Here is a 15,952-nt window from a genome sequence, read left to right as displayed (position 1 = left end):
CACACACACACACACACACGACAGGCTTCTCAGAAAATGGGCCTGCCAATAAAGTGCACAACTCAGTGCGAAATCCATAAATAAATATATTTAATATAAGCTGTCTTTTTCACATAAGCTACATCTCATTAGACTGTAACATCCCTGCCGCTCCCGATGATGAAGCGAGTAGACTTCTAATGCAAAATCGAACTCTGTGTAGCAGAGAGCAGCTGCTTTGCCTCTCAATGTCAAAAGCTGTGTGGTTACATACAAGAGCTGTCACCAGTGTTAGAGGCTCTGTTTCAGAGATTATAAGTGGAACAAACATATTTATATGAGACATGTGGACAGACAAGCGAAGAGAATGGGAAAAAAGATTTTTTAAGTAGTATTTGATGTTTGAGAGCCTGAGCAGGCAGTAACACACCAGGTGGACAGCATAGCAATTACTGTAGCAAAACACTGACAGCAATTACAGTACATATACCAGCTGCTGCAATTCAATGGTGCTGAGCTGGTCCACAAAGCAAGAGTGTAATGATCAACAAATTAAAATGAACATGTTGCAGAAAATTGCAATTCCATAAGCTTTCTTTCCGCTAATGATGCATGCACACAAGCGCAATCGCAGCTCCCTAGGAATAAAGAAACTCCTTACAGGTCTAACAAGGTGCAGATATTGCGAATCTGACATCTGTCCTGGTTCAATAGTCCTTACATGCGAGGACATGTTCAGGTGGTAAAACAATGGTTCTCAGTGTTTTAGACTCCAAGTCCTCAGCTTTGTCCAAGAAAATTTACAAAGCTGTTGTAATAAAAATAAACCCCTCAAACCCTTTTTTCAGCATTTTAATTAATATTATGTTAGTACAAGTTAGTTCAAATAATTTTAAGCCCACTGAACGTTTGCTACCAATGTAACATGAATAATTTCATTTAAATTAGGAATTGACCGATGTGTGTTTTTCAGGCCCGATACCGATTACTGCAGATCAAGTAGACCGATAACCGGTATTTTGAACCGATATACACTGCCGTTCAAAAGTTCAAAATGCTCATCAAGGCTGCCTTTTTTGATCAAAAATAATGAAATATTATTCTAATGTAAAATATATTTTTTTTATTTTAATATATTTTTTAAAAAGTAATTTATTCTTGTGATCAAAGCTGAATTTATAGCATCATTACACCAATCTCCAGTGTGTCATGTAATCTTTCAGAAATCATTTTAATATGCTGATTCATTATCAATGTTGGAAACAGTTGTGTTTTTTTTTTTTCTGACAACATGTGATACTTTTTTCAAGATTATTTGATAAATAAAAAGTAAAAAAACAGTGTTTAATTAAAATAGAAAAAAAATTATGAAAAAATTCTAATAAAATAAACTACACTACTTCAAAAGTTTGGGGTCAGTACATTCTTATTCTTTCATTTCTGAAAGAAATTAATTACTTTTATTCAGCAAGGATGTGTTAAATTGATAAAAAAAAAAGTGATAGCAAAGACTTATATTGTTAGAAAAGATTTCTAAATCTTGAATCAATGCTGTTCTTTTCAACTTTTCATTCAAAGAATCCTGAAAAAAGAATCGCAGGTTCCAAAAAATATTTGGCAGCACAACTCTGAAGTAATGGCAGATGAAAATTCAGCTTTGCATCACAGGAATAAATTATATTTTAAAGTATATTAAAATAGAGACCATTGTTTAATATTGTAATATTATTTCACAATATTAGTAATTCGTTTTTTCTCTATTTTTGATCAAATAAGTACAGCCTTGATGAGCATAAGAGACTACTTAAAAAACATTACAAGTCTTACTGATCCCAAACTTTTTAACAGCAGAGTATATCAGAGTGTCAAAATTAAATAGAACAAGGGTTCTGACAAAACTTTCTTTAAATGCTTTTAAGTTATTTTATCAGCAAACCGGTTTTGAAAATGACCAATACTGATATCAATAAAAATGCTTAATATCGGTGCCGATAATTGGTCTACCCCTAAATTCAATTACTCAAATTGACAAAAGTTTTTCATGTGCATGCAAAATTTCCTGCATGTGCAGGAAACAGAAATGGAAACAGAAAATGTCTGTAATGCCTTTAAATGTGTATATAATTAAGTTTTAATTGTTTTCTAGTGTGCATATTAATTTTGAACCTCATTTTAAAATCTCTAACTATTTGTATTGTTAATATTATTCTTATTTTGTAAAAATAAAATTGAAAAAAGCAAAACGGAAGCAGTCTTCATTAGACTTGGATAGTGGATACCACTGTGTTTATTTGCAAGGAAAAACTAGACAAATTCCCAATACTCAGGGAAACACTGCTAGGTCCTGTGCACGTTCAACTTCCCAAAAGACTATCTATTATAAGGCAGCAGTTACAAGGATGAAATGCCGGGTCTCCCGTTTCAAGCTTACGCTGCATGAGCAGCTTAATTCACAGCTACAGCGCCTGCGGTTCTCTCTCTATCTTCTAGATTCTCTCTCTCTTAAAAAAAAAGCTAACTGCACTTTCTTTAAATTGAATTCATATAGCCTGGCCTTTTACTGGCCTGACCTGGAGGGGACAGCAGGAGGCCGCCTGTCCGTCAGCACTACTGAATAGAGAAAAAGAACAGAAATTCTATAAGCATATGTGGTCCCACTTTATCCAACCTGATCTCATGTCAAAAAGAACATACCTGTGGGAACATTTCACAAGACGCAAAATACGTACCAATCAGTACATATCAACGCAGTTTCCAACAGGAATGAACACTATAGGTGGTAAATAGCGACCACTTGTAATCGTTTTCATACACAGTTATGATTGCAGCTCCATATGTTTCGCTTTCTGGACGTAACAAGCTTGGTAGCTCAGCCAGCACTGAAATGGATTTAGGATGCGGAATCCTTAGGTATGAATCCGGTGAAAAACATGACTCACGATGAAAGAGCTGAAAGATGAGAGATCGAAAAACAAGCTAAAACAGCATGCTTGAGATTGCGTTTTTACATCACATTTGCTTTTGTTCATACTATCAGGTAGGTTTAGATACGTTATTTGAAAATGTCATGGAGCATTGTTACATTTCAAATCAGAACTGTGGTGACACGAACAAAACCAATGTCACATAAAACATACCATATATGTATGTTCATCTGTTCCAGGGGGAAAAAAAACACGCCACTAAGTGGACATTTCACATCGAATGTGTCAGGTCTTGTGAAAAGGTTCCTACAGGTACGTATTCTTCATGAGATTAGGCTCACTTTATATTAGGTGTCTTTTATGTAAAAAAAAAAAAAAAAAAAAAAAGTTTGATACAATGTACTTTATAATGTACCTAATTGTATTCAGGTTTGCAAAACGCTTTGGATTTACACTTTCTATTAAGGTGGGATACGGTCCATGGGAAAGGTCCACAGTGTAATTACAGTATGAAGATGAAATTACATGCAAAGTATTTTCTTAAAGGGGTCATCGGATGCAAAACTAAATTTTACATGTTGTTTGAACATTAATGTGTGTTGGCAGTTTGTGTACACAACCACCCTACAATAATAAAAATCCACCCACTGGTATTTTTAATCTTTAAAAGTAATATCCCCTTTTTAAAATCAGGTCATTCTCAGCTTCTTGTCGTTGTGACAAAATAGAGTTGATTGACATGAGCGTCTTACCTTAGACCCGTCCTCCGAGCTGAAATAGTCCGAATACGATCGCCGACATCTGAGCCGCTAAAGACGCAGAGCACAACGTTACTGTCATTTTTAAAAGGACAGCACCGATCCAGATCTACATATGCGTCTATGTTCGTGTGAATCATTCGTGATGCAGCTTCACCCACAGCAGAAGTGAGTATAAGGGTTTTTTATGCATCTTTGCAAATGGCCTTTCTTAATAATGTGCTTGTTGGCAAGTTTCGCCGATAAACACGGCTAAATGCAGCTAAACGTGGCTAAATGCGGCTAAAGTAAACATTACAGCTCGTATTCCCTCAGCAGAGAGGGGCGGGGCGAGCAGAGCTCATTTGCATTTAAAGGGCCATGCGATAAAATGAGCTGATATTTTGCAGAGCTGATTTTGACAAGGTAAAAGGGTGTTTTTTTACACTACTATTGAGAATTTTTAACCAAAGTATATTAGAGACTTTTTATTAAGACCCTAAAGAATCATATGAACTTGTGCAAAATGGGCATCCAATTACCCCTTTAATTTTACTGACAACATTAAAACATGTGCATTGTATATTAAGATTAAATGTTAGTACATAGAAGTTAAAAACAAAGTTTGACAGAAAAAAACTTTTTCAGCTCAAACGAATTTTAAACTGAATTTCTTTAAAATAGCCTTTTCACAGCAGTAACAATTAAATTAAATTAAAAATGTATTTGTATCAGGGTCGGAAATTTACAAGGCAGAAATTTTTCATGGCAGAAAAATGCCATGAAAATGAACTAAAATGCCCAATAAATGCCCAATAAAACAATGCACAATTAAACAATTACATTTACAAAAAAATAATAATAATAAAAAATAAATAAATAAATAAATAAAATAAAAATAATAAAAATAAAAATAAATTTATCCTCTCTTCTTGATCCTCCCTTTCTAGCCTGTTTTTCCTCTCTTTCTTGATCTTCTCCTTCTAGCCTGCACTCTTCTAACAACGCCTGATATATGGTATTTTTGAGCACTTCCTATGTTGATCTGCCTCCTTAGGATGAATCACTTGTTGTATTCCCAATTGTAAGTCGCTTTGGATAAAAGCGTCGGCTAAATGAATAAATGTAAATGTAAATTACGTCTGTCGCCATTAAGAGTTACATTTGTCGCGCACAGAGTTACATTTAGACTCGCTCACACTGCATCAGATTGTTTTTTTGCGCTGTCTTGTGCAGTGTTGAACCTTACAACCAATCAAACGTGTTTCTGTTGAACTTAAGAATGCATTGGCCAATCAGAGGCGCTTAGATTAGTCAGTGCTGAAAACGCTGGAGCTGTTGTTAAGTGCGCACACTTTCAAATTCCCTCATCATAAACAACACAGTGCAGATACGATGTAAATAAAATATTGATTTCATAGTTTCAGCGAATATAACAGGAGTTTTTGCAAACTTGTGCTGGACTAGACCGACATGTTTGTCTGTGAAGCCCGAAACAAAACTAAAATGTTTTATATTGTTTTCTATCTCGATATGAATAATCATTATTACAATATGAAGAGCAATAATCTACAATAATGATTTTTGTCATAATATTGTAGCTCTATGAGCACTTGTTTTTTTACATGTAAAATTCGATACGATTTTTAAAAGTCGATTGTTTTTGACAACAGTTTCAAATATTGATTAAATTAATAGGGTAAATTTGAGTATTTGACATTAAAAACAACATAGCATGGTGATTATAATAAGGTTGTTAAAAAAGCTGCCCTCAATAATGTAAAAAGATGCAGCTGAAAATCAATTCCAAGGAAAAAAATATTGCTTTTTAATTAAAAATTTAATTTCTGACCCTGATTTGTACAGGACTTTTCACAACGTACAAAGAATAAAATACTTTACAATCAGTTATACAAAAAGACTTACAATCAGCAAAAGTGCCAAGGATTAAATTCCCTGCAATGTTGAAAAAGAGACCTTGGAAGAAACTAAGAATCCATGCTTCTTTCTGACCTTCGACAGACAGGGGATATAAATCAAACACAAAAGCTAACTTTCACATAAAGGGAAGGCAAAGAAATGATGGAATCCAATCCATTCAAGGCAGTTTTGCAGCAGCGTCTGAACCATGTTATATGGGCCTTGGTATCGGCCTGCAGAAAGCTTTTTTCCAGAATGTGATTATCCCAATTAGTTTGATGTCCTGAGATTATGCCAGACTGCAGGACGTGTTAATGCATTCTATTCCTTCGAAGCACAATGTGTTCTTTGAATCATTCTCAAATCATGAAGTTCATACAGCTTGAATAATGTTGCATTAAATGGAACACAACAAATACAAAAACATAAAATGTATACACTGCCAACTAAAAGTTTGGAATAAAATTTTTTAATGTTTCTGAAAGAAGTTTCTGCTCAACAAGCCTACATTTATTTGATCAAAAATATAGTAAAAGTAGTAATATTGTGGAATATTATTACAATTTTAAATAACTGCTTTCTATTTGAATAAATTTTAAAATGATGTGCTGGCAAAACTGAATTACAGCCTTCAGTGTCACATGATCCTTCAGAAATAATTTCTAACATGCTGACTTTATTAAACAAATCATAATTATTCCAAAATTTTGGCTGCTAGTGTATATGCATTTATGTATAATCCAGGCTACATTATGTAAGCACATGTTTAATCCAGAGTACATTCCCTAAGGGGAAATACCACATAAAAAAAATAAAAGGGAAACAGAGAAGGAAAAACAAAGAGACAGAATGAGCGACGGCCTTTAATTGAAGAGGAAGTAGAGCAGAAAAGAGGCCTGCCTCATTAGTTCTGCAGGACAGAAAGAAAGAAAGAAAGAGAGACAGAGGCAGAGGCAGGGGCTCCAACTCCCTCCTGCACGCCACTTAATTAGTTATTAATTATTACTCTTGTACGGTTAACTGATTACATTCAAGTCCAAAAGTCTTGGGATGACAGCTAATTGCATCTTGCTATTGGACTACAGAGGGATTCTGGGACAAACAATGAATCATGTCTTAAATCCATAAAAATGTCATCTTAAAATGTAAGGGTTATTATAAATATGTAATTATGTGAGAACCGAACTTGACAAATGAAGACAGTAACTACAGATGGGGTAAGTCTTGTTTTTGACAGACTTCACAGCACACGTGATGCCAAGATGATGTGCACTTTCTGCCATCTGGTGGACATAAGTGGCACAGCAGTTCACTAGGTTAGTGCCGCCGCCAAATGCGACAGGATTTAACCGGTTAGCATGATCCAATTTAGCCCTTGTTGGTAGATGTTGTAACTACACTATTTGGACCGAAAAATATCTATTTACAGTTACGACTATTTAAAAGTAGCGGTCTATTCCGCAAGCAATACACAGTTGAGGTCAAAAGTTTACATACACCTTGCAGACCCTGCTGAAAAAACCAGCATATGCTGGTTAGGTATGTTTTGGTGCTGGGATGCTGGTTTTAGCTGGTTTATGATGGTCCTTTGCTGGTTTATGCTGGTCATGTTGCTGGTCAAGGACCAGCATAAACCAGCAAAGGACCAGCATTAACCAGCAAAAGGACCAGCATGAACCAGCATAAACCAGCAAAGCACCAGCATAAACCAGTTAAAACCAGCATCCCAGCACCAAAACATACCTAACCAGCATATTCTGTTTTTTTCAGCAGGGGAATCTGCCAAATGTTAATTATTTTACCTAAATAAGATGGATCATACAAACTGTAAGTAATTTTTTTTATTTAGTGCTGACCTGAATAAGATATTTTACATAAAAGACGTTTAAATATAGTCCACAAGAAAAAATAGTTGAATTTATAAAATACGACCCAGTTCAAAAGTTTACATACACTTGATTCATCACACTGTGTTGGTGAATAATCCACAGCTGTGTTTTTTTGTTTAGTGATAGTTGTTCATGAGTCCCTTGTTTGTCCTGAACAGTTAAACTACCCACTGTTCTTCAGAAAAATCCTTCAGGTCCCACAAATTCTTAGGTTTTCAGCATTTCTGTGTATTCGAACCCTTTCCAATAATGAACGTTTTTGAGATCCATCTTTTCACACTGAGGAGAACGCATACACAACTATTACAGAAAGTTCAAATGCTCACTGATGCTCCAGAAGGAAAACCGATGCATTAAGAGCCAGGGGTGTAAACTTTTGAACAGAAAGAGAAAGAGATTTTGTACATTTTTCTTATTTTGCCTATATCTTTTTTTTTTTTCTATTTAGTACTGCCTTTCAGAAGCTACAGAAGATACTTGCATGTTTCCCAGAAGACAAAATAAGTTAAATTTACCCTGATGTTCAAATTCAAAAATGTCTTAATGGATCGTGTTTCCTTCTGGAGCATCGGTGAGCGTTTGAACCTTCTGTAATAGTTGCATATGAGTCCCTCAGTTGTCCTCAGTGTGAAAAGATGGATCTCAAAATCATACAGTCATAATTAGAAAGGGTTCAAATACACAAAAATGCTGAAAAACCAAAGAATTTGTGGGACCTAAAGGATATTTCTGAAGAACAGCAGGCAGTTTAACTGTTCAGGACAAACAATAGACTCATGAACAGCTGTGGTTCATTTAGGTTAGAAAACAGTATTAAGAATCAAGTGTATGTAAACTTTTAAACGGGGTAATTTTTTAAGAATTTTTAAACTATTAAATATCTTCTTCAGGTCAGTACTAAATAAAACATAACATGCAATTTGTATGAACCCTCTTATTTTGGTAAAATAATTAACACTGCAGATTCTGCAAGGTGTATGTAAACTTTTGACCTCAATATAAAATGCCAATATTTCCTTGTAAATATTTGGACCTGAATAAAATGGAACTGGCTGCTGCTTTTCATGATAGTTACTAGTAAAGGGCTTGGGACTGTTTAGACATAACAACACTGAGACTATTTAAATCCATACTGGCAAAAAGGACGGTAAACGAAGCTGATGATGGACTTAAGTGATTAAATAGACCGATATAGCTGTATGAGAGCATGTGGCAAGTAGAAAATAGACAACTGCTTTCAACAATTCAGCAACAACATGCCAGGCTGTGAATATCAACACTGTTAGGAAATGATTCTGTGTAAAGTGTGAAAACTGTAAACAGTTGACATTTTAGCAGGAAGATTGTTTGTATTTCTCACTTGGCAAACTACTGTACTCGCTCATGTTGCTTTAATTGATGCAGGTTCAGCATGTGACTAAAAACAGCACGGATTGCGTTGAGCGATACCTTTTTTTAAAAACCATTGTGATTAGTTGTGCTATTATCTTCATTAATTAAATTTTGTGTGCGATTATCTGTGACTCACTGAGCAATCTTTCATCCAAACTGAAAGTCACAGACACAGACTGCTGACATTCTACACCACTTTTGACAAAACACCAACTGTCCCTGATCATCAGTGCAAAGACATTCTGTCTCTCAAATTCCAAAAGCTCCACAGGGTGCCATTGTTTGTCATGTCACTATTTAATGTATTATGAACAAACATGATCAATGAACAACAGTATATTTTTAAAACTATGTAATACGATATAATTTGTTAACATTAAATTAGTTCAACATTCATTTTACCATTGCAGCATTAAATCAAAGATGGGTAGCAATGCTTCACTTTCAAAAACACTAACCATTTCTAAGTATTATTTCTGATACTGAATATTGATATGCTTGATCTGTTGCTGACAGGACAGTCTTTTAAAGAGAACACTATTGCTGCAGGCCATCGTGGGACCAATGCCCTCCCGATGGCTTATGAAAGCAAAGCACTTAATCCAAATTACACAGCTGGTCCAGAGCCGCTTCAGTCTCTGCTTAACACTTGCTATTCTCTCCGAGTGCCTTAGATACACAAAACATGGGCCAAAACAACACTCCATTACACCTCCAAAGTGACCAATAGTCTAACAGACCAAACGCAGTACGTACGCAGTAAGACAACCATTAAGATTGGAGTCAAAATGATTATTAAAAGGGCTGCTTTCCTGTTGAACAGACCAGCATGAGCAAGCCAGAAAACATTCACCTAAAACAGAATGAGTACTGTTATTAAAAAAAGAAAAAAATTAAAGAAAAATATAATATAAAATATAAAAATCTCTAATAACTAAAACTAAACTGAAATACAAATTAAAGCTATTAATAAAAAAAAATAATACAATGTGAACAGCCTAAAGAAATTACTCAAATTAAACTAATATACATGATATAAACATACCATTATATCATGAAAAGGCTGTAATAAAATATAAATTTGTATTATATTTATATTTTATTTTATACATTTATTTTGTATAATTAAATATAAAATATGTATTATAAAAATAAATAAATATAAAAACCTAATAACTGAAACTTTAAAGTAAAAATTATTCAAACTAAACTGAAATACAGATATTTAGAAAAGCTATTTAGAAATATAAAAAAAGCAAAGAACTGAGAATAGCATAAAATTACTCAAATTAAACTAAAATTAAAATCTGAAAATAAAAACTCAAACTCAAAATACACTATTATGTCATACAAAAGTGCAAAATCATACAATCATACAAAATAATTTATAATTAAATATAAATATATGAAATATATTAATGTACATTGATATATTTTATACATTTATTTTTATAATTAAATATAAAAATAAAATTGAAATATAAAATATTAATTTTTGAAGTACTAAATTTATTAAAACTAAACTGAAATACAAATAAAAGCAATTTACAAACTAAATAAAATATTTACAAAATAATAAAATAAGAACAGCATTAGAAAATTAGGCTAAACTTAAAATATGAAAATAAAAACTAAATATATAAAATGACAACAGCATAAGACAGTCACTCATAACTATACTATTATATCATATGAAAAAATGAAATAAAATAAAATATAATTAAATATTAATATATACAAATATTTTTGTAATATATTTTATAATTTATTTTTTACAATTAAATATAAAATATGTAATTTGAAATAGTACAATTATAAAGCTAAACTGAAATACAAATTAAAGCTATTTATAAACATTAATAATATTAAGTATTAAATATTAAGAAATAATAATAATAAAATGAGAACAGCATAAGAAAATTACTCAAAATACAAATAAAATCTAAAAATAAAAACTAATTTAAAATACACTATTATATGAAAAACCTGAAATAAAATAAAATATAAAATATAAACATGTATTTTTAATATATGTATATATTATATTTTATATATTTGTTTATAATTAAATATAAAATATGTAATATACAAATAACAATAACAATAAATATAAAAACATCAAATTAACAAATGAAAACTATTTAGAAATACAGCATGAAAAAAATCACTAAAACGAACAAATAATTTTTTTTTTACAAAAATGATTTTAAAATACACTATTATATCATATGAAAAAGCTGAAATAAAATATATAACAAATATTAATATATAAAAATATTTGTATAATATATTTTATAATTTATTTTTACAATTAAATAAAAAATATGTAATATAAAAATAAAATATACTTATAAAAACCTGAAAATTTGAAATTATTAAAACTAAACTGAAATACAAATTAAAGCCATTTAGAAATATATATATAAAACTAAAAATGAGAACAACATAAGATTACTTAATTAAACTAAAATTTAAATATAAAAATAAAAACCAATTCAAAACACTATATTATATCATTTGAAAAACCTGAAATAAAATATATAAACATATATATTTAATATATTTATACATTATATTTATGTTTATAATAAAATCTTAAAATTAAAAATAAATAAAAAACTCAAATTAACAAATTAAAGAAATATAAAAAAAATCTATTTAGAAATATAAAAAAAATAAAATGACAACAGCATAAGAAAATCACTCAAATGAAACAAATTAAAATAAAAATGAATTCTAAATACACTATTATATCATAAGAAAAAGCTCAAATAAAATAAAATAGAATTAAATATTAATATACAAAAATGATTTTGTAATATTTTATCATTTATTTTTACAATTAAATAAAAATACATAATATAAAAATAAAATATGCATATAAAACCTGAAAATTTGAAATAGTACAATTATTAAAACTAAACTGTAATACAAATTAAAGCTATATAAAAAAAACTAATAAAATTAAATCAACATAAGAAAATTACTCAAATTAAACTAAAATTAAAATATAAAAATACAAATTAACAACAAATATAAAAACCTCAAATTAACAAATGAAAATTATTTAGAAATACAGCATAAAAAAATCACTAAAATTAACAAATTCAATTTTTTTTTCAAAAATGATTTCAAAATACTCTATTATATCATATGAAAAACCTGAAATATAACTATATAAATGTTGTATAAAATAAAATATAAACATAAAAACCTCTAATAACTAAAAAAAAGTGTATACATTCACTAAACTGAAATAAAAACTAAAGCCATTTAGAAATATTCAAAAAAAGTCAGAACGGCATTAAATGACTCAAAACTAAAATTAAAAATCAAATATACCATTCAAATTATACTATTATATCAAATACTAAAACCTCACTGGTTGAAAAACAAACTAGTAACTTACCAATGAAGAAATAAAATAATAATAATTATCAAGCTTGAATAAACTGGGAGCCACATTTTTCTATCCAGCACCAATCATTGTGCTAATCATCATTTGTGAAACTCAATCCCAGACTTCAAAGCAAGACGTGCATCTTCTGTGGCCCTTACCTGTACCTCATCCCAGTCTGGAAGGAGATGGACTCCTGTAGCGACACTCCATTGGTCCTCAGAAAGTCCTCCAGGTTTTTGAACTGGGCGGCAGCCCGCACCTCACGCAGACTCCTAATCTCACCCAGTTCCCCCCCACCCTGCCGCAAAGGGTACAGGCCCTGGTCGGACAGGTAGCGGTCGATGTCGCTCCGCATGCTCTCACTGAAGGACAGAGACAGCATCTTGCTGCTGCTAATGCTGCTGCTCCTTCGTATGCTGTTCCCCGGCGGTCCATTCTTTGGGATCTGCAGAGGTTCGGCGGGGACACTGTGTTGGCGACTGAGGCGGCGGCCACCGTGCCCGACTCGCAGCTCAGTCAAACTGCTTCTATGAGTGGCAAACATGCCAGGTGACCGGGTCTCAAGCACACAGACAGAAGAGTGAAGCAAGTGGCATGACAAGAGACCAGCAGACTGTTGCAGGTCAGAGCCCTTGCTTTAAATAGCGCCCGCCTCCCATGGCAATCAACACTGTAATCACACGTCCATGCACTGCATTCAGAGTACACCCTCCCAGCCCCTCTTCTCCCCGTGGGACTCTACTACAACAGCCAATTTTAAGGGGATGATCTTTATAGAATAAAGTCAAGTGCTGGCATAATGGGATATGAATTATTCCACACACATGCGTGATCAAGCAACAGAGGTGAGTGTGCATTCAGGCATGCGTGAAGAATGCTGTAAGGCCTGCTGCAGTTGCTTTGGAGAACCCGAATGCCAAAATTACCCAGTATCCAGTCAGTTAAATCAGCCTAACGTATGAAGGTCAAAAAATAGACTGGCACTGACCCCAACAAAGGCTAGAATCCTAAAAGTAAACATGATGTACTTTTCTCTTGGAGTATGACAGCATAATGAGAGGCCTAAATATAAAATGTGTCTGTATCCATGTTTCTTCAACCTTGGGTTCTTTATTAAAACTAAATAGCTCCGTTTTTTTATTCTATGAAAATCACTATTTTTGGTCCTTTTTTCATTTCTAGATTTAAATTCACAATTTAAAACTTAAACTATTATAATCCACTATAAAATATAAATTATTGTATGCTTGAAATTATTTTAAAAAAGTGAAATTAACAATCTGTTTTAATATTAATTGTGTGGAAATGGTTTAAACCAATTTTCCTAAAATTATATACTGTACAGTATGTCATCTGAATTTTAGGACTGGCTCTCTGCAGTGGTGTCATTTCCACCACACAGAACAATTTTGCACCTATAAATATAAATTTAGAGACAACAATGTTAGTGAACAGTATGATTCTGATGAAAAATAATCATGGTATTAAAAATAAAAATAAATACATATGTGACCCTGGACCCCAAAACCAGTCATAAGGGTCAATTTTTTGAAAAAGATGTATACATCATTTGAAAATATAAGCTTTTCGTTAATATGTGACCCTGGACCACAAAACCAGCCAGCAATAGATTGTATGGGTCAAAATTATTGATTTTTCTTTTATGCCAAAAATCATTAGGAAATTAAGTAAAGATCACGTTGCATGAAGATTTTTTGTAAAATTCCTACTATAAATATATTAAAATGTAATTTTTGATTAGTAATATGCATTGCTAAGAACTTAATTTGGACAACTCAGTATTTGGATTTTTTTGCACCCTCAGATTCCAGATTTTCAAATAGATGTATCTCGGCCAAATATTGTCCTATCCTAACAAACCATACATCAATAGAAAGCTTATTTATTGAGCTTTCATATGATGCATACATCTCAGTTTTGTAAAATTTAACCTTATGACTGGTTTTGTGGTCCAGGGTCACATATATGGTTTGTTAGGATAGGACAATATTTGGCCCGAGATACAAGTATTTGAAAATCTGGAATCTTGAGGGTGCAAAACAATCTAAATATTGAGAAAATCGCATTTAAAGTTGTCCAAATGAAGTTCTTAGCAATGCTTATTACTAATCAAAAAGTTTTGATATATCTATTGTAGTAAATTTACAAAATATCTTCATGGAACATGATCTTTACTTAATATAATGTTTTTTGGAAGAAAAGAAAAATGTATAATTTTGACCAATACAATGTATTTTTGGCTATTGCTACAAATATACCTGTGCTACTTAGGACTGGTTTTGTGGTCCAGGGTCACATATAACAGACAAAAAGTGTGAAAATCTATTTCTTTCATTTTTTAGACACTTTTTTGTTTTCAAACTGCCTGTTAAGTATACATAAAATATTAGCTATAAAATGAGTTTTCCACCATAACGATCCAAATCAGAAAGATGTTAAACATATTTGCCATAGCAATATGGTGTTTTTTACATTTATGACTGTTATAGCGGCAGCTGTGGTCCGATATCGCTAAAACTTTCCATGCTTGTTTAGAATCACCTGTTGCATGTGCTCACCAGGTTTTGTGAAGTTTTGAGTTTTCGTTTATGATTTATAGGCTTTTGGATATATTTGGATAAGTCCCTTATCCAAATGACCATGTTAGCATTCTTTTCATAGACCCTGGTGGCACTTTGGACCAAGACTGTGCGCACAGATGTCAATAGGACAAACTGTTGCATAGTTATGGCTGTGTTTACGTTTTTTCCTTCTTATAGTGCCATCAAGTGGCCAAGCTCCACGACTTTCGTCATATGACCTCAGATTTAGCTTTAACATACGTGTTGTGAAGATGGCGAAGATGTATCATTCCGTTTAAAAGTTATAGCCATTTTAGTAAAGGCAGCTCTGCCCCTTTTGAACGTTTTGCCATGCCTTTGCAGTGGAGAACTTTTTTAGTTTATTATTATAATTGATATTGACTCGCCTGAGAATCTTCCTGCACTGGTTTGGTTACGATTGGGCTAAATATCTAGGACTAGTTTGCAAAAGGGGGTTTTTCAAACAATGCAAAATACCCAAATACGCCTACATCTTAGGTCATCCGCTAGAACGCCTCTTTCGCGAACGCATGTACGACAGTCAGCGGAAGCTAGAGATTACAGTTTAGAAAGTTTTAAATATGAATATTTTTCTTGCAAAAACACATTGATTCACTTCAGAAGGCCTTTATTAACCACCTAGAGCCATGTAGAGCACTTAAGATTGATGGATGCACTTTACTGTATTTTAAAATCCATTAACAGCCATTCACCTCCATTACATAGCTTGAAAAAAACAGGACATTTTTTTATATAACTCAAACGCTAGTCTTCTGAAAGAAGAAAGTCATATACACCTAGGATGGCTTGAGGGTGAGTATATCATGGGGTAATTTTCATTTTTGCGTTAACTATCCCCTTAAGACAGACACTGTGAAAAGTACCCAAAGTCTGAAGAAACACCTATATATTTTGTATTCATATAATATAATAAGCAATCATTTTTAATGTTTATTTATTTAACAAAGTGGTCTGATGTTGCTTGATAAATGATGTTTCATAAACCAAAGTTCGGGAGGAGCACGTCAGATACTTAGCCTAATTAACACAGCTGGAACTCACTCAAGCCAATCTACATCATGCATAAATACAGCCGACTCACCTCTAC

General features: G+C 32.4%; 1 protein-coding gene across 6 annotated transcripts in view; it reads right to left on the bottom strand.

The window, feature by feature from the left end:
• Positions 1 to 15,952, bottom strand: part of kcnab2b (potassium voltage-gated channel subfamily A regulatory beta subunit 2b) — an 84,219-nt gene that overhangs the window by 45,445 nt on the left and 22,822 nt on the right. For 2 of the 6 annotated variants that reach the window (XM_073822892.1, XM_073822893.1), the window contains exon 2: positions 12,400 to 12,686. The exons of 2 other annotated variants lie outside the window; for them this stretch is intronic. In XM_073822892.1, coding sequence (XP_073678993.1) covers positions 12,400 to 12,686 — 287 coding nt within the window. Of the gene's footprint in view, positions 1 to 12,399; positions 12,835 to 15,952 lie in introns of those variants that run through there. 2 more of the 6 variants (XM_073822890.1, XM_073822891.1) reach the window with 1 other exon arrangement.

The sequence above is a fragment of the Garra rufa genome, chromosome 18, assembly GCF_049309525.1.
Source record: "Garra rufa chromosome 18, GarRuf1.0, whole genome shotgun sequence".
In the NCBI taxonomy this organism is placed as follows: Eukaryota; Metazoa; Chordata; class Actinopteri; order Cypriniformes; family Cyprinidae; genus Garra; species Garra rufa.
Note: the sequence above shows the minus strand (reverse complement) of the source record. Positions and strands in the feature narration are given on the sequence as shown.